Raw genomic sequence first — 27,000 nt, 5'->3', positions numbered from 1 at the left:
TCCAAACCGGGAGCTTTAATGTCACCTTCCAACTTGGGCCCAGAGACATCGACATCTCCTTTAAGCTTTGAGCCTTTCAAATTCAAGTCAATTTCTGGCATAGTGATCTTAGGCATGTTTACATGCATGTCAGGCATCTTCAGTTTTGGACCTTTTAATTTGGCATCTGGGCCATGAATGTCAATATCTGAAGCATCTACATCTATCTTTGGGCCTTTTATGTCAAGAGCAGGTCCTTTCAAATCACCTTCTACATTTGGAAGTGAAACATCCACCTCTCCTTTCATCTTAGGGCCTTTAAGATTGAGGTCTAAATCAGGCATTGATATTTTAGGAGCTTTGATGTTCATCTCTGGCATCTTGAATTTAGGGCCCTTCAGTTTTGCATCTGGACCTTCGATATTCACATCTGGAACATCAATGTCCACCTTGGGTCCTGAGACGTCAATGTCAGCCTTGGGCAGGTTCACATCCACTTCTGGACCTTCTCCTTTGAAGCCAGGCATGCTGATCTTGGGCATTTTTATCTTAGGCATCTTCAGGTGCCAGTCTGGGCCTTGAACGTCCACATCTGGGGCATCCATGTCCACTTTGGGGCCTTTAATATCCACATCAGGAACTTTCACGTCACCTTCCACTTTGGGCAGAGACACATCCACGTCACTCTTCACCTTGGGGCCTTTCAGGTGAAGATCAATGTCAGGCATGGAGATCTTGGGGGCTTTGATATTCATCTCAGGCATCTTGAACTTGGGACCTTTTAATTTTCCCTCTGGCCCTTCGATATTCACATCTGGAACATCAATGTCCACTTTGGGTCCTGAGACATCAATGTCAGCCTTGGGCAAGTTCACATCCACATCTGGGCCCTCTCCTTTGAAGCCAGGCATGCTGAACTTTGGCATTTTCACCTTGGGCATCTTCAGGTGCCAGTCTGGGCCTTGAACATCCACATCCGGGACATTAATGTCCACTTTGGGGCCCTTGAGGTCAACTTCGGGGCCCTTGAGGTCACCTTCCACTTTGGGCAGAGAAACATCCACATCGCCCTTCACCTTGGGACCTTTCAGATGCAAATCAAAGTCAGGCATGGAGATCTTGGGGGCTTTGATGTTCATCTCTGGCATCTTGAACTTAGGCCCTTTCAACTTTCCCTCTGGTCCTTCAATGTTAACATCAGGGCCTTCAATGTCCACTTTGGGTCCTGAGACATCAATGTCAGCCTTGGGCAGGTTCACATCCACATCTGGGCCCTCTGCTTTGAAGCCAGGCATGCTGAACTTGGGCATTTTCATCTTGGGCATCTTCAGGTGCCAGTCTGGACCCTGAACATTAACATCTGGGACATCAATGTCCACTTTGGGGCCTCTGAGGTCAACTTCAGGACCTTTCAGATCTCCCTCTACCTTAGGGCCTGTAACGTCCACATCTCCTTTTATTTTTGGACCTGTGAGATTCAGGTCAATATCCGGCATGGATATCTTTGGAGTCTTAAAATGCATCTCAGGCATCTTAAACTTTGGACTTTTCCACTTTCCTTCAGGTCCTTCGATATTCACATCGGGACATTCAACATCCACTTTCGGTCCTGAGACATCAAGGTCAGCCTTGGGTAGGTTCACATCCACATCTGGACCCTCTCCTTTGAAGCCAGGCATGCTGATCTTGGGCATTTTTATCTTGGGCATCTTTAGGTGCCAGTCTGGGCCATGAACATCAACATCAGGTGCGTCAATGTCCACTTTTGGGCCCTTGATATCAACTTCTGGGCCCTTAAGGTCACCTTCCACTTTAGGAAGGGAAACATCCACATCACCTTTTACTTTGGGGCCTTTCAGGTTTAAGTCAATATCAGGCATGGAGATCTTGGGGGCTTTGATGTTCATCTCTGGCATCTTGAACTTAGGCCCTTTCAGTTTTCCCTCCGGCCCTTCAATGTTAACATCAGGGCCTTCAATGTCCACTTTGGGTCCTGAGACATCAATGTCAGCCTTGGGCAGCTTCACATCCACATCTGGGCCCTCTCCCTTGAAGCCAGGCATGCTGAACTTTGGCATTTTCACCTTGGGCATCTTCAGGTGCCAGTCTGGGCCTTGAACACCCACATCTGGGGCATCGATATCCACTTTGGGCCCCTTGATGTCAACTTCGGGGCCCTTGAGGTCACCTTCCACTTTGGGCAGAGAAACATCCACATCGCCCTTCACCTTGGGACCTTTCAGATGCAAATCAAAGTCAGGCATGGAGATCTTGGGGGCTTTAATGTTCATCTCTGGCATCTTGAACTTAGGCCCTTTCAACTTTCCCTCTGGTCCTTCAATGTTAACATCAGGGCCTTCAATGTCCACTTTGGGTCCTGAGACATCAATGTCGGCCTTGGGCAGGTTTACACCCACTTCAGGGCCCTCTGCTTTGAAGCCAGGCATGCTGAACTTGGGCATTTTCATCTTGGGCATCTTCAGGTGCCAGTCTGGACCTTGGACATCGGGGGCATTTACATCAACTTTGGGGCCCTTGATGTTCACATCTGGTACTTCAATTTCACCTTCTACCTCAGGCACAGACACATCTACATCCCCCTTGATTTGGGGTCCTTTGAGATTTAGGTCAACATCCGGCATAGAAATACTGGGGGCTTTGAAATGCATATCAGGCATCTTGAACTTAGGGCCTTTCAATTTGCCCTCTGGTCCCTCAATGTCAATGTCTGGCCCACTGACGTCCACATGTGGCCCTTTAAGTTCCCCTTCCAATTTGGGAACATCTACATCCACCTCTCCTTTTGCCTTGGGGCTCTTCAAGTGTAGATCGAGGTCTGGCATAGAGATTTTGGGAGCTTTAAAGTGCATATCTGGCATCTTGAACTTAGGAGTTTTCCACTTGCCATTTGGGCCTTCCACAGCTACTTCTGGCATGTCAGCATCTAATTTGGGACCTTTGACATCCAATTCTGGACCTTTTAACTCTCCCTCCGGCTTTGGGGCAGAAACGTCAACATCTCCTTTGATTTTGGGTCCCTTTAAATTGAAATCGACATCAGGCATGGAGATCTTGGGGGTCTTGAAGTGCATCTCAGGCATCTTAAACTTGGGGCCCTTCAGCTTCCCTTCTGGACATTCAAGGCTCACATCTGGGACTTCAACGTCCACCTTGGGTCCTGAGACATCAATGTCAGCCTTGGGCAGGTTCACATCCACGTCAGGGCCCTCTGCTTTGAGGCCAGGCATGCTGAACTTGGGCATTTTCATCTTGGGCATCTTCAGGTGCCAGTCTGGGCCATGAACATCCACATCTGGGGCATCAATGTCCACTTTGGGTCCTTTGATGTCAACATCTGGCACTTTCATTTCACCTTCTACCTGGGCACAGACACATCCACATCGCCTTTGACTTTGGGGCCTTTCAAGTTTAAGTTCACATCCGGCATGGAGATCTTGGGGGCCTTGAAGTGCATCTCAGGCATCTTAAACTTGTGCCCTTTCAACTTTGCATCAGGACACTCCAGCTCAACATCAGGCACCTCCACATCCACACTGGGGCTTGTTAAATCTCCCTCCAATTTTGGTACAGACACATCCACATCCCCTTTGACTTTAGGGCCTTTCAAGTGTAAGTCCACATCCGGCATGGAGATCTTGGGGGTCTTGAAGTGCATATCTGGCATCTTAAATTTAGGGCCTTTCAACTTTGCATCAGGACACTCCAGCTCAACATCAGGCACCTCCACATCCACACTGGGGCCTGTTAAATCTCCTTCCAATTTTGGTACAGACACATCCACATCCCCTTTGATTTTGGGGCCTTTCAAGTGTAAGTCCACATCCGGCATGGAGATCTTGGGGGTCTTGAAGTGCATCTCAGGCATCTTAAACTTGGGGCCCTTCAGTTTCCCTTCTGGACCTTCGAGGCTCACATCTGGAACTTCAACGTCCACCTTGGGTCCTGAGACATCAACATCAGCCTTGGGCAGGTTCACATCCACGTCAGGGCCCTCTGCTTTGAGGCCAGGCATGCTGAACTTGGGCATTTTCATCTTGGGCATCTTCAGGTGCCAGTCTGGGCCATGAACATCCACATCTGGGGCATCAATGTCCACTTTGGGTCCTTTGATGTCAACATCTGGCACTTTCATTTCACCTTCTACCTTGGGCACAGACACATCCACATCGCCTTTGACTTTGGGGCCTTTCAAGTTTAAGTTCACATCCGGCATGGAGATCTTGGGGGCCTTGAAGTGCATCTCAGGCATCTTAAACTTGTGCCCTTTCAACTTTGCATCAGGACACTCCAGCTCAACATCAGGCACCTCCACATCCACACTGGGGCTTGTTAAATCTCCCTCCAATTTTGGTACAGACACATCCACATCCCCTTTGACTTTAGGGCCTTTCAAGTGTAAGTCCACATCCGGCATGGAGATCTTGGGGGTCTTGAAGTGCATATCTGGCATCTTAAATTTAGGGCCTTTCAACTTTGCATCAGGACACTCCAGCTCAACATCAGGCACCTCCACATCCACACTGGGGCCTGTTAAATCTCCTTCCAATTTTGGTACAGACACATCCACATCCCCTTTGATTTTGGGGCCTTTCAAGTGTAAGTCCACATCCGGCATGGAGATCTTGGGGGTCTTGAAGTGCATCTCAGGCATCTTAAACTTGGGGCCCTTCAGTTTCCCTTCTGGACCTTCGAGGCTCACATCTGGAACTTCAACGTCCACCTTGGGTCCTGAGACATCAACATCAGCCTTGGGCAGGTTCACATCCACGTCAGGGCCCTCTGCTTTGAAGCCAGGCATGCTGAACTTGGGCATTTTCATCTTGGGCATCTTCAGGTGCCAGTCTGGGCCATGAACATCCACATCTGGGGCATCAATGTCCACTTTGGGTCCTTTGATGTCAACATCTGGCACTTTCATTTCACCTTCTACCTTGGGCACAGACACATCCACATCCCCTTTGACTTTGCGGCCTTTCAAGTGTAAGTCCACATCAGGCATGGAGATCTTGGGGGCCTTGAAGTGCATCTCAGGCATCTTAAACTTGGGCCCTTTCAACTTTGCATCAGGACACTCCAGATCAACATCAGGCACCTCCGCTCCCACAAAAGGACCTCTGATATCAACTTGCGGCCCTCTGAGATCACCTTCCAGTTCTGGCACAGAAGCATCTATCTCTCCCTTCAGTTTGGGTCCCTTCAAATTCAAGTCCACATCTGGCATGGAGATCTTGGGAGCTTTTATATTCAACTTGGGCATCTTAAATTTCGAGCCTTTCAACTTTCCTTCTGGTCCCTCAATATCCAAATCAGGAGCATCAATGTCCACACTGGGTCCAGACACATCAATGTCAGCCTTTGGCAGATTCACATCCACTTCGGGGCCCTCTGCTTTGAAGCCGGGCATACTGAACTTGGGCATTTTCATCTTGGGCATCTTCAGATGCCAATCTGGGCCTTGAACCTCCACATCTGGGGCATCAATGTCCACTTTGGGTCCTTTGATGTCAACATCCGGCACTTTCATTTCACCTTCTACCTTGGGCACAGACATATCCACATCCCCTTTGACTTTGGGGCCTTTCAAGTGTAAGTCCACATCCGGCATGGAGATCTTGGGGGTCTTGAAATGCATCTCAGGCATCTTAAACTTGGGGCCCTTCAACTTCCCTTCTGGACCTTCAATATCAATATCACCAACATTCACATCCATCTTAGGGGCTTTCACATCAATTTCAGGACCCTTCAACTCTCCTTCCACTTTGGGAAGGGAAACATCTACATCAGTTTTCAGTTTAGGAGCTTTCAAATTAAGCCCAACATCAGGCATAGAGATTTTGTGTGTCTGTATATTCATGCTTGGCATCTTGAACTTAGGGCCTTTTAGTTTCCCCTCTGGAGCTTCAAGATTCACATCTGGAACATCAATGTCCACCTTGGGTCCCGAAACACCAATGTCAGCCTTGGGCAGGTTCACATCCACTTCAGGGCCCTCTCCTTTGAAGCCAGGCATGCTGAACTTCGGCATTTTCACCTTGGGCATCTTCAGGTGCCAGTCTGGGCCTTGAACCTCCACATCTGGTGCATTAATGTCAACTTTTGGGCCTTTGATGTCAACATCGGGAGCTTTTATCTCTCCTTCTACTTTTGGAACTGTAACATCATAATCTTTCATTTTAGGACCTTTCAAATGCAAACCCACATCTGGCATGGAAATCTTCTGAGGCTTTATATTCATTTCCGGCATCCTGAATTTGGGACCTTTTAGTTTTGTGTCTGGACCTTCGATATTCACATCTGGAACTTCAACATCCACCTTGGGTCCTGAGACATCAAGGTCAGCCTTGGGCAGCTTCACATCCACTTCAGGGCCCTCTCCTTTGAAGCCGGGCATGCTGAACTTGGGCATTTTCACCTTGGGCATCTTTAGGTGCCAGTCTGGGCCATGAACATCCACATCTGGAGCACTAATGTCAACTTTGGGCCCTTTGATATCAACATCTAGCACTTTCATGTCACCTTCTACCTCAGGCAAGGACACATCCACATCTCCCTTCAGTTTTGGCCCCTTAAGATTCAGGTCCACATCAGGCATGGAGATCTTGGGGGACTTGAAGTGCATCTCAGGCATCTTAAACTTGGGGCCCTTCAGCTTTCCTTCCGGGCCCTCAAGGCTCACATCTGGGACTTCAACATCCACCTTGGGTCCTGAGACATCAATGTCAGCCTTGGGCAGGTTCACATCCACGTCAGGGCCCTCTGCTTTGAAGCCAGGCATGCTGAACTTGGGCATTTTCATCTTGGGCATCTTCAGGTGCCAGTCTGGGCCATGAACATCCACATCTGGGGCATCAATGTCCACTTTGGGTCCTTTGATGTCAACATCTGGCACTTTCATTTCACCTTCTACCTTGGGCACAGACACATCCACATCCCCTTTGACTTTAGGGCCTTTTAAGTGTAAGTCCACATCAGGCATGGAGATCTTGGGGGTCTTGAAGTGCATCTCAGGCATCTTAAACTTGGGACCCTTCAGCTTCCCTTCTGGACCTTCGAGGCTCACATCTGGGGCTTCAATGTCCACCTTGGGTCCTGAGACAGCAACGTCAGCCTTAGGCAAGTTCACATCCACCTCTGGGCCCTCACCTTTGAGACTGGGCATGCTGAACTTGGGCATTTTCATCTTGGGTATTTTCAGGCTCCAGTCTGGGCCTTGGCCTTCCACATCTGGTGCTTTAATGTCTACCTTGGGACCTCCGATGTCCACATCTGGAAGCTGCATCTCACCCTCTATCTTTGGTGCAGAGATATCTACATTTCCTTTCATTTTGGGTCCTTTAAGATCCAGGTCAACATCTGGCAGAGACATCTTAGGAGCTTTGAAGTGCATCTCAGGCATCTTAAACTTGGGGCCTTTCAACTTCCCTTCAGGTCCTTCAAGGCTCAGATCTGGAGCACTAAGATCTACTTTTGGTGCAGAAATGTCCACATTCGCTTTGGACAGGTTCACATCCAATTCTGGCCCCTCTCCTTTGAGGCTGGGCATGCTAAATTTGGGCATTTTAATCTTTGGCATCTTCAAGTTCCAGTCAGGACCCTGCATTTCAACATCTGGGGCACTGACATCTACTTTTGGGCCTTTCAGGTCCCCTTCCAGCTTTGGCACTGTCACATCATATTCTCCCTTTACTTTAGGACCTTTCATATGCAAGTCCACATCAGGGATGGAGATCTTGGGGGCCTTGATATTCATCTCTGCCATCTTGAACTTGGGGCCCTTCAGCTTTCCTTCAGGTCCTTCAATATTCACATCTGGAACTTCAACATCCACCTTGGGTCCTGAGATGTCAACTTCAGCCTTGGGCAGGTTCACATCCACTTCTGGGCCCTCTGCTTTGAAGCCGGGCATGCTGAACTTGGGCATTTTCATCTTGGGCATCTTCAGGTGCCAGTCTGGACCTTGAACCTCTACATCTGGGGCATCAATGTCCACTTTGGCACTTTTAAGTTCAACATCAGGAACTTTAATCTCACTTTCAACCTTTGGCATTGTGACATCATATTCTCCCTTTACGTTAGGGCCTTTCAAATGTAAGTCCACATCAGGCATGGAGATCTTGGGGACTTTGATGTTCATCTCAGGCATCTTAAACTTGGGCCCTTTCAGTTTCCCTTCTGGTCCCTCAATGCTCACATCAGGAACACTAACATCTACCTTGGGCCCGGAAATGTCCACATCAGCCTTGGGCAGGTTCACATCCACTTCTGGGCCCTCTGCTTTGAACCCTGGCACACTGAATTTGGGTATTTTCATCTTGGGCATCTTCAAGTGCCAGTCTGGGCCATGAATGTCCACATCTGGGGCATCAATGTTCACTTTCGGGCCTTTGAGTTCTCCTTCAAGCTTTGGTACAGTTACATCATACTCTCCCTTCACCTTTGTACCTTTCACGTGCAAATCTACATCAGGCATGGAGATCTTTGGTGTCTTGACACTCATATCAGGCAGCTTAACATCAGGGCGGCCTTTAAGCTTCCCCTCGAGACCCTCTATGTTGACATCTGGGGCTTCCACACTGACCTTGGGCCCTGGAATACTGACATCTCCTTTGGGTAGAGTCATATGCACATCTGGACCTTCCCCTTTGGCTCCTGGAGTGCTGAACGTGGGCATTTTCATCTTAGGCATTTTCAGGTTCCATTCTGGGCCATGTGCTTCGACATCTGGGGCACTGATGTCCACTTTGGGGCCTCTGACATCAACTTCAGGGACTTTGACTTTCCCTTCTACTTTGGGGAATGTAACATCTACACCCCCTTTCACTTTCGGTGTGGCCACATTTAAGTCTACTTCTGCCATAGAGATCCGACAGGTTCCGGTTTTCCCAGAAGGACTGCCAAGCCTGGGGCCTGTCAAGGTTCCCTCTAGGTTTGGGGTCTCTATGTCCACTCTGGGGCCTTTAACTGCCACTTGAGGGCCTTTAACATCACCTTGTACCCCAGGAGCAGAAACCTTAATATCTCCTTTCAGTTTAGGAGACCCAAGGCTCAGATCCACATCCTGCATGGAGATTTTAGGTTTCTGAATAATCATTTCAGGAGTCTTGACTTTAGTACCTTTCATCTTTCCTTCCAGCCCACCAGCAGCAATCTCAGGCAGGCTGACATCCCCAGAGACCCCAGGAACAGTCACTTCACCTGTAGGCAGTGTCACATCAATCCCAGTTTCCTCTCCCTTTGCACCTGATACAGAGAACTTGGGGACTTTCATCTTGGGCACGTTCAGTTTGCTCCCAGGCCCCTGAACATCGATATCAGGGGCCTGAACTTCCACGCTGGGGCCAGTGATGCTACCCTCAATTTGGGGAGCAGAGGCGTCGACCCCAATGTGCCCCTGTGGCTTGGCACCTTTCAGGCCTAGGTCACCCTCAAGTGATGGACCAGTGATTTGGGGGCCCTTCAGCTTCCCCTCAAGGCCCTCAATATTGGCAGAGGGCACACTGACTTCCAGCTGAGGGGCTTGGATCGTCAAGCCTGGCTTGCCGCCCTTGTGCCCCACAGAGACCTCAGGTGCAGAAACCCTCAGCCCTGCCTCTGGCGTCTGGCCCTCAGGCCCTGTCAAGACACCAAATTTCGGCACCTTCATGGTGGGAATTTTAATTTTGCCATGATCACCACTCTCCAGAGATGGGCCCTGCACCTCTACTGCCCCAACCCCAAGAGAAGATGAAATGTCCACTGCTGGAACTTGGACCCCTCCTCTGCCACCCAAGTCCAAGCCCTTTGCACTGACATTGACACCTGAGCCTCCCACCTTTATCCCAGGCATGGTGACCTGGAGCTTTGAGTGGCCAGCACCTTGGAGCTCTGGTCCTGAAGTAGAAATGGCCCCTGCTCGGATATCCATAGCAGAGCCTGGCGTTGGAGAGGCTGCCCCCGAGCCCGAGGGCAGTCTGATCACGGTCTTTCCAGACTGGGTCTCCACATCCACATTGGAGATTTCAGTCCGTTCATGTCTTGGAATCTTGATCTTGAATTCAGGGCTACTGATGTCTATGTCCTTGGCTCCTTCCCGGCCGGTCACATCCACAGTGTAGGCCGTGACCCTTCTGGTCACCGTGATGGTGCGGCTCTGGGTCTCCCCAAGGTCTCCTTCCACTCCGTCTTCCGACTTCAGCCGTGGCTTGATCTTCGTGGTGTAGATGCGCTGGTACTCCTCATCATCCCCGCTCTGCAGAAAGACACGCCGGGCAGAGGTTGCAGCAGAGTCTGCCTGAGTTAGCAAATGCCCGGCCACAGCCCAGCCGACAACACGTTGCCTGTTTCCCAGAGAAGCTGGGACCAAAACAGAGGTCCATGGAGCCTCCTGGGCCACAGCACAAGGGAGTAAAGAAAGGGGTTGACAGTCACATCACAGGAGGAAATCAGAAATTCTCTGGAGGGCATACCGGGAAGCAAAAACCAGGGAGAGGGAGTGGGAGGTATACTCTTGGACTGAGAGGATTTCCATTCAGTTAGAGATTCCAATCGGCCTGTGCCAGGGAGACCTCCCAAGAGACCGGGCCCTGCAGCTCCCAACTCTCAACCCACTGGCTTTGTTTAACCAGGAGGGGAATTTTCTCAGAGGCCCTTGTACCCTGGAAAGCACTTGTTGAGCCTAAGACTGATTGTGCTTGGGTTAACAGTCTCACTTTGAGGACCCATTATTTGTTAAATAAACAAGCCACGAGAAGGAACAATGTCCCCACAGGCACTTTGCTGTCCAGCATCTGACCCACAGAATGTATCAGGCCTCTGCAGAGAGAAAAATGGTGCCTGTGAGGAGCTGGGCACCTGTGAAGTCATTTGAAAGATTCTTGCAAAACAGCTGACCTTCCTCCTAGCGTCTAGGGCCGGGCTGCACAAGTCAGTTCCCATACTGTGGCCACTCTGAAGAGACTCACTGAAGACATTCAGGGGCAGCACAGCCACATGTCACATGAAAGCAGAAAGAAACAGGGTGGCCAAGAGATCAAGCGAGTGAAAACAGGTGAGAGGAGGAGAAGGAGCAAAAAGAGAGGCTCTGGAGGCAGCTGGGAGGCTCAGGAGTGGGGTCAGCAGGTTGGCGTGGCCGGGGGAGCTCAGGGCACAGGTGGGCCGGCGAGGCACTCACCAGAACCACTTCAGAGCTGCGGGAGCTGAAGACTTCACGGGTCCAGGTCTGGCCAGGCTCGGGGGAGCGGTCCCCCTTGCGGTGCAGCTTCAGGCCCACCGTGTGGTGCCCCATGGTGTTCAGCAGCTGGGTCACCTCGTCCGACTGCAGGTTGTCAAAGTAGATGGTGGCACCCACAATCTGGTCCCCTGAGCAGGGAAGAGCAGGAAGCAGGTGAGGCCCAAAGAGCCTCAGGGAAATCGCACACAGCCACCACACACTGGGCACTGAACCGACTTGATCTCATGACCACCCTCAAGGTGGGCGTGGTAATACCCATTGTACAGACATGGAAACTGAGGCTTAGAAAGGCCAATTTGTGGGGGCCGGGCACGGTGGCTCATGCCTATAATCCCAGCACTTTGGGAGGCCGAGGCGGACAGATCTCCTGAGGTCAGGAGTTCGAGACCAGAATGCCCAACATAGAGAAACCCCGTCTGTACTAAAAATGCAAAATTAGCCGGGTGTGGTGGCGATGCCTGTAATCCCAGCCACCCTGGAGGCTGAGGCAGAAGAATCGCTTGAACCCAGGAGGCGGAGGTTGCACTGAGCTGAGATGATGCCACTGCACTCCAGCCTGGGCAAGAAGAGCGAAACTCTATCTCAAAAAAAAAAAAAAAAAAAAAAAAAGAGCAAGGCCAACTCGTTTGCCCAAATCTGCAGAGCTAGTGGGTGGTGGAGTCAGATCTGAGGACCAGGTGTCCACTACCCCACACAACTGCCTCCCCTGAGGACCACAAGTGACAGACACAGAGTGGCCAAGAGAGGGCAGGGCTTGGGTACCGCCCATCCTGATGCCACTGGGAACAGGCCCTCGGCAGCCACTCGCCCACTTCTGCCTGCTCCCTGCCCTTCCCTCCAACACCCCCGCCGACCCCCCAACCTCCAGCACCCAGTCCATACCCTGGAGACTCACCCTCCTTGACCACCCCAGTGCGGGCCGCAGGGGAGTTCTGCGTCACCTCCTGCACAAAGACGCCGTCATCCCTTTGGGCGATGGTCAGCCCGTGGGAGCCGCTACCCTGCCAGTTGGGCAGCAGCAGCTCCCGGGTTGTCTCCTCCTCCTTCTCCATCTGGGATGAGGTGAGGAAATGGAGCTGGGGTCAGTGCAGGTGGGAGGACATTAGGGCATGGGAAAGCTAGCGATCTCTGGTGCTATAAACTCCAGGGAGTGGGGCCCTCGGCAATGCGCCTGCCCCTGCAGCTGGCTCACCTGCCAGGTGAGGTGTTGGGGATGGGTTACCTTGTCTCACGTCCTTCCACTGTGGAAGTTCTCCCAAGGCATAACAAAGAAGATGGAAATGAGATAGCAGAGGCAACTGGCCCCAGAGGTAGCCAGTCCTTCATCCCTGTCCCCCACAGCCCCAGCCTCCCATCCACACGGGGCCCACCCTCCCCACATCCCATCACCTCCGCCTCTCTCTGCCTCTCCCACCTACTGACCTTTGCAGGATTCCGCTCAGGAGCAAATGCCTTGCCAGGAGCCCGCCCCTCCTTCCTCTCTTCCCCTCAGTCTCTCTCGTCAGGATCTCGGTCACAACCTAGGGGAAAGTTCATGATGATGCTCACACTCCGGTCGGCAGTCAGCTTGCTCGAGTCCCCACCCAAGGGACAGCCGGGTCCTCTGCTATCCAGGCCAGCACACAATCCCGACCCCCACCACCGCCATCAATTCCACTCGTTCATGACTCTCCAGCCTGGCACAGCAGAAAGGGACCTCAGAGGAGCCAGACTTGGAGTCAGATCCTGGCTCTGCCTCCTTCAAGCTGTGGGACCCTGGCCAAGACACTTCACTTTTCTGAACCTCCATTTCCTCATCTGTGAAAATGGAGGCAACAAAGGAGAAAAAAATGAATACCAGCCCTCAGGAGCCGCTTCACATGCACATTCTCACCATATTCTTTTTCTTTTTTTTCTTTTTTAATTTTTTATTCTTTATTATTATTATTTTTTGAGACAGAGTCTCGCTCTGTCGCCCAGGCTGGAATGCAATAGCAGATCTTGGCTCACTGCAAGCTCCGTCTCCTGGGTTCAAGTCAGTCTCCTGCCTCAGCCTCCTGAGTAACTGGGACTACAGGCACCCGCCACCATGCACCATGCCCAGCTAATTTTTGTATTTTTAGTAGAGATGGGGTTTCGCCGTGTTAGCCAGGATGATCTCGATCTCCTGACCTCGTGATCCGCCTGCCTCAGCCTCCCAAAGTGCTGGGATTACAGGCATGAGTCACGCACTCGGCCTCGTTTTATTTTTTTGAGACAGGGTCTGGCTCTGTCACTCAGGCTGGAGTGCGGGGGCGCGATCACGACTCACTGCAGCCTCAACCTCCTGGACTCAAGTGATTCTCCTGCCTCAGCCACCCAAGTAGCTCGGACCACAGCCACGTGCCACTACAACTGGCTAATTCTTGTATTTTTGGAGAGATGGGGTTTTGCCATGTTGCCCAGGCTGGTCCAGAACTCCTGGGCTCAAACAATCCCAAAGTGCTGGGACTATAAACAGGAGCCACCGTGCCCGGCCTCGACCCACATTCTCAACTACAGCTTCAAGAGGGAGATGTTACTGTGCCAATTTCACAGACAGAGACTGAGTCTCTGCGAGAACAGCTTACCCGGAGTACACATGACAGCACAACTATGCTGGGCTTGGACCCGAGTCTGTAACTCCTTTTTTTTTTTGAGACGGAATCTCGCTTTGTAGCCCAGGCTGGTGTGCAGTGGCATGATCTCGGCTCACTGCAACCTCCCCCTCCCGGGTTCAAGCAATTCTCTGCCTCAGTCTCCCGAGTAGCTGGGATTACACCCACCAAGCCCAGCTAATTTTTGGTATTTTCCGTAGAGATGGGGTTTCACCATCTTGGCCAGGTTGGTCTTGAACTCCTGACTTCGTGATCCACCCTCCTCGGCCTCCCAAAGTGCTGGGATTACAGGCGTGAGCCGCCGCGCCTGGCCCACTGAGTCTGTAACTCTTTTGCCTACTCCATCCCAAGTCTGCCGCTTGTAACAGGTGGGAGCCTCCTCAGAGGCTGCCTCCAAGGAGGAATGGCAGTGTTCCACCTTCCTCAGAGACAGAGACTCGGGCCACCTGGTCTCACCCAGTCCCCGGGACCAAGGGGGTGCCTCACCAGCTGGCAGCTCTGGGAGCCCTGCCACAGGAAGCTGCCTGAACAAAGGAGATCCCAGCCCCACCAGGCACCACCCAAGCCCTAAAGCTAGAGCCCAGATGAGCCCGACTTGGCCCATGGTGAGTCCAGGCCCGCTGGCTGCCCACACCAGGCCCTGAGCCAGGCCCCTTTAAATGCAAGCATTTAGTAATAAATTCGCCCTCCAGCCACAGGATGAGCTGTCATCTGCAGGCGCCCTGGAAAGATACCAGGCAGGACTCTGCACAGGGCTACGGACTACAGCCACCACACAAAATGGAGGCAGTGGCCACCAATTGAAATGGTGTGAGGAACACCGTAAGTCATGGGGAACCTGATCCAAAGCCCCGCCTACAGCTGTTTACATCCAGAACGAATCAACAGTCAATCAACGCACATATACCGGCTGCCTCCACATGCCCAACACTATACTTTGCACTGCAGACGGAACCGGCCAGGGATGGACACAGCTGGGTCCGGCACCTAATTATACGCTGCATTAGACGGTGACCTCACGTCACTCACGCACCCATGTGCCGGACAGGGAGATTTAAGACTCAGTTCCTGTCACAGACACACATCAGATGAGCAAGGTGCACTAGCTGTGACCGATTTTGCCGCAGAATATTCCAGAAGGCTTGGGAGCCTTCTGGGGGAAATGAAATGTACATGGGGTCTTGAAGGCGCTAGAGGTGACCTCTGAGGATGAGACTGTGTCTCTTGGGAATTTGTGGGCACTTAGCAGTTCCTATCTCAGGCAGATCACAACACGGATGAAAGAGAAACACAGACCCCAGCCCCCGACAGCCATCCTCCCGTTTGACAACGCGGTGTGGACGACGTGTCTCCTTGTCAACACAGATGCTGGCTACAAGGTGAGCAAAGACTCTGAGCCTGTGGGCTCAGGTGCAAACTGGGGAAAACACCTCCTCCCTTCCGGCCGCAGAGAAGGCTGCGATGGGAAATCACTCTGACCCTTCCCAGTGTGAAACAGCAAAGCTGGGGCTTACATGGCACATTCTCTCCCAGTGTCCAGTGCTCAGCAGCTAGCCCTGCAGAAAAGGAGCTGGGCAGAGGCAGGGAAGGAAAAAAGATTCCAGACTTCATCTCTCACACAGAACTGAAGCCACCCCTTCAGATCGCCCAGACACCCCTGTCCTCCTCCTGGAGGAGGGCCCCTTTGCTCACCCCAGCATCCTGGTGCTGTGCCAGCAGCCAGCGACGGGGAGAGAGCTAGCAGAGCCAGATCATCCTCGCCCACACCTCGGCCCCACCCTCCCCAGTGAGTCACTGCAGCTGGCTGCAACAGCTCCAGACCTGCAAAGGGTTGAGCCTAAAACCCAAAGGACAAAGTGCCTCCTGGGCCAGATCCCCAGGTGCCAGAGGAACCAGAGCTCCCCTGCAGACAGGCAGTTGGCTTCCCTGCCAGTGCCTCAGGCAGAGTCCCAGGGCAGAAGTCCCTTTAGAGGCCCGGGACAGACTTGCTACCTGCCTCAACCCATGTGGTTCCTGAGGAGGGGAGAAACCATCCTAAGCACACAACCGATCCAATAGCCCATGAGGATGGGAGCCACTGGACCCGAGGCTGCAGGTTGGCCCTGGCAGGGTACCCAATGGCTTCCCGGCCAGGTGGGGCTGCCAACCACCCTGCCTGCTCTGGCTCTGGCCCTGCTGTCCTGGCACAGCCTGGAAGGACTCCCCTCCCATCTGACCTGGGCCATTCAGTTCCGAGGAGGGGCATGGAAATACTGAAGGGAATAGTGAAGGAGAAGTGTGGGATACTATGTAGCTGGGGTTCCCCTTTCTCCATTCTCCACATTTGGTCCCAGCCCTCAGTCTCTCTTCCACCTCTGGAGCCTGTATCAAGCCCAGGTGGCCCTATCTTCTCCTCCCACACAAGTTAGGTTAAGTCAGGCTTTCCCCGGAGGCTGAGGGCTCTGCCCTGTTGCTACCCAAAAGAGGGTCTTTGGAGCTTTGGGGAATTCTGCACGATTCAGCCAAGTGCCATAAGCCTTCAGAGCTAGGAGAGACCTAGAGTCGTGCCACCCAACACAGCAGCCACATGTGGCTATTCAAATTTAATCAATTAAAATTCAGTTAAATTAAAATTTTAGCTCATTGGCTGCACTAGCCACATTTCAAGAGCTCAACAGCCACATGTAGCTACTGGCTACTACATTAGCATGGACACAAAACACTTCCCCCACTGCCGAGAGTTTTATGGGATGGCACTGCCTGTTACTTAAGGATGGAGAAAGTAAGGTCCAGAGAACTGAGAGAATGGGAGTGTGCTGGGGCCCTAGTCCCAGAGCCTGCTAGCACACAGCCCGGTGGTCCACCCAACAGCCTCCCTCGTGATAGGAAGAAACGGGGCAGAGCTAGGTGCGCTGGCTCATGCCTGTAATCCCAGCACTTTGGGAGGCCGAGGCACACTGAATGCTTGAGCCCAGGAGTTTGAGATCAGCCTGGGCAACATGGCAAAACCCTATCTCTATAAAAAATAAAAACTTAATTTTTTTTAATTAAAAAAGAAGGAGCAGGGCCAGAGTGGAGACTCCCTAAGGCAGAATATTGCTTGGAGGGCAGAAAAGAGTGAGATGGTGAGGCCACTCCAGCTGTAAAGGTGAGAGCACGCATGCCTGACACTGTGGGACAGGCTATAAATCAGGCCAGAAGCAGCGAGAGAACAGCCCATCCTGTCACTTCAAAGCTGCAAAGAGGATGTGCCGAGCAGCAGGGCTCTGCCCATACCCTGCGATTGGGCACGACGCCAAGTAGAAGCAGGAGAACTCCAGGAAGCAGATTCTTGACCCCAGCAGATGGCCTCTGCCAGGGGCGACCTCCAGAGGAGGCTCCTTCCTCCACTGCCCTCGGAGAACAGTACCCCTTCCCGGGGCGAGCCAGTATAAAGACAGCCAGGATGGAAACCAGGCCAACTGTTGCAGCAGCTAGAGACAGCCCTGCAGCCAGCATCAGCGTGGACACGACAGGAATTGATACGCACACGCCCCCAGAGACAGGCCACAGGCCTCTGTGCCCAAATGCACCAAACCTGACGACAAGATACACACCACAGGGGCCCATGACGAGGCATCCACCCAGCACAGGTGGGACACAGGAGGCAACCCTCCAAGGGGAAGAACATCACCCCCTCCGTGGTAGGGAGGGCACCAGCCACAGTGAAACTTCCACCCAGCACGGCGGCACGCACATGGGTCAGTCAACCCACCACACACACAAGGCCAAAGAGAAGCAGTTGTCATCCCAGGAACGACAGGACTCACGCCCAGAGCCAGAGACCCTACCAGTGGGGAAGCCCCCAACATCCGGAACCAGGAGGAGAGGGAGGCTGTTCAGAAAGGCACACCCAGCAGACAGTATGCTCTGCTCTCACAAACACTCATCAGGAGGCAAAGAGGAACAGAAAGTTCGTGTTGAAAGAAAAAAAAACCCACGCACAAGTAGAGAGACAGAGAATTCTGCAGAGCATTCTTGTGTCACGGACTGTGTTGTTGGCAACATCCCATGCCTGGGTTCTCATTCAACCCCCAAATGATGATGCTGTGTGAAAAGAACTAATATCCTTATTGCAGAGATGTGGGAACAGGCCCAGGAGATAACACCACTTGCCCAAGCGTGAGAGAGTGGAAATGCAAGCCCAGGAGTCCCTGACCCCCAAGGCCAACGGTCTTTGCCCAGCAGAGGGATGAAGGCACAAGGAAATACACAGGATGACACACAGAAGAACCCACAGAGGCAGATGCACAGAAGAGAGACCTACACTGGAGTGAGAGCTAGAGGGACAACGACAGGAAGATGCAGAGACAGAGACCTCCAAACCCCCTTCCCCACACTCCAGCCTCAACCCAGCCCAACCTGTGGGCCGCAGACCCAGAATGGACCGTCCCAGGCATCCCAGGGCTCTGCATATGAGGGGCCTTTTGCTTCTGGGGCTTACTGAGGCTGGGGCCCGAGGGGGTCAGGATCCTGAGCTGCCCAGCACCCAACTCACTTCGACCTAGACTTCTCTTGGGCCCCAGCAGGTGGGAGACAAAAGTACCATCTCCTTCTGGGGCTCAACCGGCACCAGACTCATGCTAGAGGCAGGCAGAGCCAAGACAAGCATCTCCACTTCTAGGAGATGGAGACAGTCATGACACGCAGACCCTCGTTCCAAAGGAACAAGGAGAAACACAGGGTTGACATCCCTTCCAGGGCCTGACCCTCCAATGGTCCCCCAAGGATGCAGCTGCCAGGCTTGTTTAGGAAAAAACATTATGCCCCATTCTAACTGGAGCAGAAGTGCGCAGACATCTCAGAGTCTAAGCCAGCATTGAGGACTTTTACAAACCCACCTAGCTGATTCTGGGCAGCATGCAGGGAGGGGGGGGCAGATTTGGGAGGTGGAATTACCAGGAAGAATTAGATGAACATGTTGCAAGACACATGCAACTTGGGCACCTTCAGGGAAAAGCACACAAGCACACACACACACACACACACACCATGAGCACACGGAGACCCTCGGCCCCATTCTCCACTCTACACAACCAGGGCAGCCTGCAGCCCCAGCCAGCCTTCACCTGCTCATAACAGACAGTTGTCCTGGAGGCCTCTACACCTGTTCACCTGGTGCTTATGTCCCCTGAGCCTGCACCTCCCCCTCTGTGTGTGCACCTGCCTGGCCTCCTCCCTGCTCCCTGCCCTTAGGAGAGGGAGGCACCAGCCCAGTCACAACTCCCACCAGGAGAAGTTTTTCCAGCTCTGTCATTTCAGCCCTGCCCTCCCCATCATCCCCTTCCCCTGGCCCCTCACATCATGCTGACTTCCAGGGCAGCCCCTACACCCCGACCGCAGCCAGCTGGTTGTTTTCTGACTCTGCTGTGACGCTTTTCTCCATCTCTCTCTACCCGGGCCACGCACAGCCCCCTCCCATGCTCCAGTGAGTTCGGAAGCCCCGAAGCTCCAGGCTCTCACTTCCAGCAGAGAGGGAGATTCCTTTTCCCTCCCTGGCCAGGAGGGACTCTCTGCACTCCTTGTGAAAGGGGGCTGGGGACAGCATATTATCCAGTGGGGAGTACCCACACCTGGACACACAAGCAGGGAAGTGTGGGCCTTTACCCAGGACCCCTGGGATTAAGAACCAACTCTGAGGGTGGCGTCCTATAGGAGAGGGGGTGGAGCAGAACGCTTGGTCTTGCCCTATGGGGTAGATTACAGTTTGGGAGCTGCCTGTCTGCCCCACCCAAGGCCGGGATCTGGGGAGGGCGCTGCTTGCTCTCCCCCCAGCGGTCGGACCACGCTACTGCAGGGGCGTGGGGCCAGGCTGCTCTGGCTCTGTCGCCGAAGAGCTGCCCCCGGCCCGCCAGGACACGTAGCTGTAGACGGGATCAGCTCCAGGCACTTCCCCTTCCCCCAGAACCTCCGCTCCAGCCCCCGGGGACCAGGCAGGATGCCCCTCCCTGACAGGCCGTGCGCAGTGCCTTGCTTAACCTGCTCAGCTGGGGCCTGCACCCCCAAGGCTGTCCTCCACCTCCCAAAGGCCTCTGGACACAAACCGCGAGTGCGGACCTGTCCAGGACCGAGAAACTCACTTCAGTCCTTACCTACAACCCCTACGGGCCCGCAGGAAACCTCCACCACCAGCGCAGAATGCCACTGCCATCCTCTGCCTCCAAGCCCCACGACAATGCAGGCAGAGGTGACACATCCAGGCACGCCACAAGGGGAAGACCCTCATTCACAAGCAGTGGGACACTCTCACAGGCAATGACACACACCTCACTCAGACACAAGCTGTGACATGTGGTCACAAGGACCTAAAGCCACAGTGGGACGACACCTGCAATGCTAACAGTGACCTGCCTAAGACTGCCAGGGACAGCCCAGCCATAGCCCTGGTGGGAACTGAGGCCAGCAGGGAGGAAAAGGAGCTTCATTCCTTCGGAATCCTCCTGTGGCCCCACACTCCCTTGGACACACCCAGGAATGCTGGAAATTGCTCGTGCTCAGGAAGCCTTGAGAGCCCACCGGATGGCCTGAGCCCAGGGAAATGCCAGCCCGGATGAACCCATAGGGGACAAAGAGAAGGAAGAAGGCCCTAGATCCCCGCCACTGCCACCGCCCAAGCGGCACAGTCTAAATCCTCCCCAGCAGCCATCACCCTTCCTCAAACCTAAGTGTGCACAGCCCAGCTCCGGGGAGAAACTTCGGGGCCTCCGGAATGGTGGGGAAGAGAGCCACACCGTTCCGTGAGGAGTAGGACTAGCTCTCCCGGTCTGTCTCTCTGTCTGTCTCCAGGCGGTTCCCAAGTTCTGAAGAAGGTGGTGACCACACCCCAGAGCCCCACACACCCCTCCGCCCGCACGGCTTTGCCCCAACCCCTCAAACCAGCTCCTCAGGCTCAGGGTGACCGGCTCTGCCAGGACCCACCCGCCAATTCCAAGTCGAGCAAAAGAATCCAGCCTGGCAGCACTGCCACCTTTCCCCAGGACTTCCCAAGGGCTAAGATGACTCCAGGGACCCCCAGCCGACTCCCTGCCCTGGGCTGACGCTGGACCTTCTCCCTCAACAGGTCCCTGTGTCCCACCCCGGGCCCTGGACCATGTCTGGCTGGCACAAGTCCTCAGCTCCGAGGGGTCGGCTCCGCAAGGAGTTCCCAGACCAGGAGCCCTGAATCGCTGCTGGTGGCCTCCATATCAGTCCGCATGACTTATGTGGCTCCCCATGTGTCCCTGTTCTCTGACCAGTGTCCCTGTGCATAACCTCTTAGGGACAAAGGCTTTAGAGAGGGGCTCAGACACCTTCTAACCCACATTCCCATGGCCCCCAAACCCTGCGACCTCTCCTAGCTCCACTCTCACCCTCCTAGCTCCTCTCCCACCCTCCCTCACCCTACAGCTCACAGAGCAAAGAGGTGCCCTTAACTCGGGGGCTCCCCTGTCCTCCCCATTCTGCACACGCCACCATCCACGCCGTGGGGGGTGGCCAGCCTCTGTCCCTAAGGACAGGAGAAGGAACCTTCCCCACATTCAGCTTCTGAAAGGAAGTGAGTGCCACACCCTGCCCCCGGGATTTCCCTCATGGGGCGGGGATGAAAGCGAGATCTGCTCCCCTGAATTACAGCCAGTATAGGTGCAGGGGCCCTTAAATGCTTTCCCCCACTCTCTCAACTTCACTGCTATAGCCCCTCACCGTATTCCACAAAATCAACCCAACACCTACTATGCTCTACGCTGTGCTGGGAAGGGCAAGCAGAGAGCAGGAGCCCTACAATCCGAGGTTGGATTCTAATGAAGACGGGTTCGAAACCAGTATTTACCGAGCGCCCAGCGCTGTGCTGGAGACACAGAGGGAGACATCTAGGACCCTTTTCCTCCGGAGACTCCGGGTCATTCTCTAAGGACCTGACTGACTTGGAAGGTTCCCACACACTGCCTTCCCATAAATCCCCTCCACAGAGCAGGGCACTGTGCAGCGACCGCACGTTCCCTGGGAGCACCTCACCGCCACGGTCGCCGCGGCGGGAGCCACACCCTGCGAAACCGGCAAGCACACACATGGCACACAACCCTCTGTGGCCTCGTTGTGCAGAGGGGCCAGAGCCGTTCCCCACCTGGTTGTCTGGGCTCGGCTACTGCTCAAAACACTCATGTGCCCCCTCCGCACCCCTCCCAGCAAGAGGCACAGCCAGCCCTGTTTGGGCCCCTAGAGTCCCTCATGGTCAGCGCCGCCAAGGGGCTGCGCCCCCACATCCCGGCCTCGGCACTGCTGGGGGGCGACCAGCCCTGCCAGGGGCGGCCCAGGCCCTCGCACACCGCAAACCCCTCCTTGCATGGGAAAGCCTTACATAACACAGCTCTGCACACACCCTAAGCACGCTGCCTTTCCAACTCCAGGCGAGACCTCGCCTCGGGCCCCCTCTCCTGGCGCGCACCGCTGGAGCACAGGGTTCCAGCGAGCGCAGCTTAGCCCTCCTCCCACGCCAAGCCCGGCTCCTGCCCCCAACTCCCACACACAGCCCCTTCCTCCTCCCCTTTGCCCCTCACCACTCCTCCCCGAGTTCTGGTTTGAATTAGTCACCGGCTCCAACCACCACATTCCTCAGGCTGCTGGCGCCGGGCCAGGCGCTGGGGCGGGGGCCATCCCGCCCGGACGGGTTTGGGAGTGGGGTGGGGGAAAGCGCCGCCTCCCGAGGGGAAGGGGCGGTCCCGAGGACTGGGCCGCTGCAGAGCAGCCCCCTCCTCGCCCACCTCAGCGTAGGAATCTCCCTAATTATGTCCCCCTCCCCACCCATCCCGCTGGGAGGCGCATTGCAAACTTCCAGGCTCCGCGGCCCAAGAGGAAGAAGGTTTTCTGGAGCGGGGAACACGGAGGGGCAAGGCTAGGGCGGGGCAGCTGGAGGAGGCTGAGGGGCTGGTGGTACAGAACAGGGTGGGGCCTGGACGACTCGGGACGCGGTTAGGGGCGGAGGTGCAGAGAGCGCGGAAGGACAGCCGAGGGGGCGCACGGCGCGGAGTCGCGGAGGCGCGACAGCGATCTCGGAAATTTCCCCTCCAGTAAACATGGGATATGAAAGGAGCAGCCCCCGAGCCACCGCCCCATGCAGGGAGAGGAGGTGGGACAGAGGCCACCAGGCCCGGAACAGAGCACCCTGCCTGTAGTGGAGCCAACAGTCCGCCCTCCGTAGAAATACAGAGTGGAGCAAAGCACTTCGAAGCGATTTTCCAACTTTAACCAACTTGAGCCCCAACTCTGGAGGCAGAACTCCGCTCCCAGAGAGCGACGCGTCGCCTCCCCGGGTGGCCCCGCTTGCTCCAAACTGCTTGAATCTTCACAGTGACACTCCCAACAACGCGCCCTGCCGGAGCCCCGCAACCCACCTCCCCCCACCCGCCTTTGGTGCCCCGGACCCCGATGGCGCCACGGTGCGCCTGGCGCCCCTACCTGAGGGCTCAGCCCCGGGGCACAGCCATAGCCGGCGCGAGGCCCGAGGCTGCGGTGCTGCGGCTACTGGCGGCGACGAGCCCCGTTCCGGGCGGGTCTGGCAGGGCGGGCGGTGCAGTCCCCGCGGCAGAGCAGCGCCGAGTGGCCGGGCCCCTGTGCGCGGAGGCGGCTCTTGTAACTCCGGCTCGGGCGGGCGGGTCTGCCCAGAGCTGTGGGGAGAGGGCGGGGCCGGGCGGGGCCGGAGCGGGGCTAGAACTGGCGAGCCGGGCAGACCCTGGAGGGACCCGGGAGTGGGCTGCTGGGGAGGGGGACGGCTGGGGGACGCGGGGACGTTCTTTCCCCCCTCCCCCCATCCACTGTCCCCTATCCTGTCCCGGACCTGGATCTGCTGTCCAACATGTGCAATGTGTGGCTTCATTGGCAAGAAACTCCCGCAGGCTCCCTGGGCTCGCCCTCACAGCTGGAACTGCGAATCAACTTATTTTGCAGGAAGGGCCTGGGGGCTCTGAAGGCGGCTGGGGGCTTGGGTGATTCAGCCGCGACCGTCAGCCTGATCCGGACCTTTGAGTTTTCTCTCAGTTTAGGCAACTACACTTCAGATCCCAGGCCGCAGCCTACTTGCTTGGTTCCCAAGCTCCATGCAGCCGCGCCCATTTCTCGCTTTCCCTCTTTCTCGGGGCCCTTCCGTCCCTACCCGCACAGAGCTGCCTTGGATTCCCACCCCCAGGAGCCGGCGTCACCAGTGCCCCGCGCACCGCGGTGCTGCGCAGGCCGCGGGCATACGGGGGTGAGGCCTGCGGGCGCTGGAGAGCGGACCTGACGCCCACCTTCCTTTCCAGACTCCCGCCCCCAGGAGCCGGAGCCCCTGCGCTTCCTCTGCCTCCCATTCCTTCTCTGCGCGCCCCTCCCCCGCCCTCCACTTGCGGGACGCTGAGTCTCCCAATTTACAGCCATTTCCCACAGCCACTTCTAACTACATCGAGATTTTATTAAACGCTTAATGATGGGGTGCGGGGGCCTTCTGGCTACACACTCCCCTCCACACTCCCTTTTTCTTCTCCCGCAGGAGTCCTCTTATCCTCCCTCCTAGGTGGCCACCCACTGCCCACTCCAAGCCAGTTTCCCCTCCTTCCCAAATGCTAGGAAAGAGAGACCCCAGGCTGGGGAACTGGGGAGACCTGGCCCAGGCGGGAGCGCCCTCCTTGCTGCAAGATCATGAGTGGGCTGGAGCTGAGACCAGCTCGGCCCTGTCCTCTGAAATGGCAAACATGTTTACAGGCTAAAAATACCCAGCAGTCAACTCTGCTGCCAGCCCTGGGGGCTGTGTCCAGGTCCAGTTACCGGCACAGGGTACGGACCGTGGGGGAGGGAAGAGACAGCCAGAGGAGCCACAGACATGGGCGCTCATATAATGGACATAGAAAGGTGGAGCCGCATGTGCAGACATCCAGACAGGCAGAGACATGTGAAAACACAAAGCAGAGACTTGGGCACCAGCATTTTCTCTCGCTCTCTCTAATATACACACACAGGTGCCCAGATAATGACTCAACCCCATGGCAGAGGCAGCCTCGCCACAACACATCCCAAGCACACAGTCACAGACTCAGACTTTCCCAAGAATCACCTCCTCCCCCATTTTGTTCTGCACCCCTTTCCTAGCACCTACCTTATTTAAAGAAAACAAATCTAAAACTTTTGAACTATGGAACTCTTTAAAACACACACACACACACCAAGGCCAGGCACGATGCCTCACACCTGTAATTCCAGCACTTTGGGGAGCCAAGGCAGGTGGATCACTTGAGCTCAGGAGTTCGAGACCAGCCTGGCCAACATAGTGAAACCCCGCCTCGACTAAAAATACAAAATTTAGCAGGGCATGGTGGTGCGGACTGTAATCCCAGCTGCTGGGGAAACTGAGGCAGGAGAATCCCTTAAACTTGGGAGGCGGAGGTTGCAGTGAGCCAAGATCATGCCACTGCACTCCAGCCTTGGTGACAGAGCGAGACTCCATCTGAAAAAAAAAAAAAATACAATAAAATACAGATGTCTCCCTCCTCCCCTATCACAGTCCCTCTCCCCAAAAGTAACCATTGTTAACAGTTTACCAAAGGATTTTTAACTTTATGGAAGGAATCATCATCTCATACCTCAAAAGAGCAAATGTTCCTGGTGCATATTAAAACAGGAGTTGATTTACACCTAGGTTGGAAACATAGGGTAGCTGCAAAAAGGGCCAGCAGGGCCTGGGGGGCTGCTGGCGCAGAAAAGGAAGAAGAGCACGGAAAGGCGTGGACGCTGTGCCTTCGCCTTGACTGGGCTAGATCGGCCCCCCAGGATCCAAACAGCAGAGGCCAGAGTCCCAGGCTCAGAGCCAACTTATCTGCTCCATTGTTTGTTCTGGCCACCCTCTTGGTCAACAGAGAAGAAGGCAGGAGGGAGGGGTTGGTTTTTGAAGCAGTCCCAAAGCAGAGATCACTGTCCAGGTACTTTATTCAGGGGTATGAGTGTCAAGATTACCTGGTGGGGGGTACTTCTGGGGACTGGCTCTTGTCCCATTCCAGACTGGAGGGCTAGAGAAAGTTTAACCTCAACCCTACCCTCTAAAAAAACCAGGATCCTGGCCAGGCGCAGTGGCTCACGCTTGCAATCTCAGCGCTTTGGGAGGCCAATGGGGTGTGGATCACAAGGTCAAGAGATCAAGGCCATCCTGGCCAACATGGTGAAACCCCGTTTTTACTAAAAATACAAAAATTAGCACTTTGGGAGGCCGAGGCAGGCGGATCGCCTGAGTTCAGGAGTTCGACACCAGCCTGGGCAACATGGTGAAACCTCGTCTCTACTAAAAACACAAAAATTAGCCGGGCATGGTGGTGCACGCCTGTAGTCCCAGCTACTTGGGAGGCTGAGGCAGGAGAATCGCTTGAACCCAGGAGGCGGAGGTTGCAATGAGCTGAGATCATGCCACTGCACTCCAGTCTGACAACAGAGCAAGATTCCATCTAAAACAAAACCAAAAAAATGATCCTGCAGGCTGGAACAGAGCTGCGGTTTCCTAAGACCGCCGCCTCGGCCCAGGGGAGGGGAATATTTTCCAAAGTTTTCAGTGGTATAAATGGAGACACACACACTTTCAGAAACTTCTGCCAACTCCTCTCCTTCTGCCCACTGGTGTAGCCTCCCCCACACTCCCTCGCAAAACTACCTTAATAATGATTGTGTCTGATCCTGCAGCAGCTACTTTCGTGTTTTTCTTGTTTTGTTTTGTTTTTTGAGAGAGAGTCTCGCTCTGTTGCTAAGCCTGGACTGCAGTGGCGTGATCTCGGCTCACTGCAATCTCCCACTCCAGTTTCAAGTGATTCTCCTTCCTCAGTCTCCCAAGCAGCTGGATTACAGGCATGCGCCACCATGCCTGGCTAATTTTTGTATTTTTGTTTGTTTGTTTGTTTTTGTTTTTTTTGAGACGAAGTCTCGCTCTGTCGCCCAGGCTGGAGCGCAGTGGCGCGATCTCAGCTCACTGCAAGCTCCGCCTCCTGGGTTAACGCCATTCTCCTGCCTCAGCCTCCCGAGTAGCTGGGACTACAGGCACATGCCACCTCGCCCGGCTAGTTTTTGTAGTTTTCAGTAGAGACGGGGTTTTACCGTGTTAGCCAGGATGGTCTCGATCTCCTGACCTCGTGATCCGCCTGTCTCGGCCTCCCAAAGTGCTGGGATTACAGGCTT

At 54.5% G+C, this 27,000-nt stretch overlaps 1 protein-coding gene across 1 annotated transcript in view; it reads right to left on the bottom strand.

Moving 5' to 3' along the window:
- AHNAK (AHNAK nucleoprotein) overlaps window positions 1-23,450 on the bottom strand; it is a 32,584-nt gene extending 9,134 nt beyond the window's left edge. Inside the window, 6 exon segments of the mRNA XM_033206741.1 lie at window positions 2-3,361; window positions 3,364-10,228; window positions 11,150-11,337; window positions 12,105-12,261; window positions 12,632-12,729; window positions 23,275-23,450. Coding sequence (XP_033062632.1) covers window positions 2-3,361; window positions 3,364-10,228; window positions 11,150-11,337; window positions 12,105-12,261 — 10,570 coding nt within the window. The 5' untranslated portion in view covers window positions 12,632-12,729; window positions 23,275-23,450.
- Window positions 23,451-27,000: the final 3,550 nt, after the last annotated feature.

Source organism: Trachypithecus francoisi, unplaced genomic scaffold (genome assembly GCF_009764315.1).
Source record: "Trachypithecus francoisi isolate TF-2019V2 unplaced genomic scaffold, Tfra_2.0 Lachesis_group8, whole genome shotgun sequence".
Classification (NCBI taxonomy): domain Eukaryota; kingdom Metazoa; phylum Chordata; class Mammalia; order Primates; family Cercopithecidae; genus Trachypithecus; species Trachypithecus francoisi.
The sequence above is the reverse complement of the archived record's forward strand: the minus strand, read 5'-3'. Positions and strand labels throughout refer to the sequence as shown.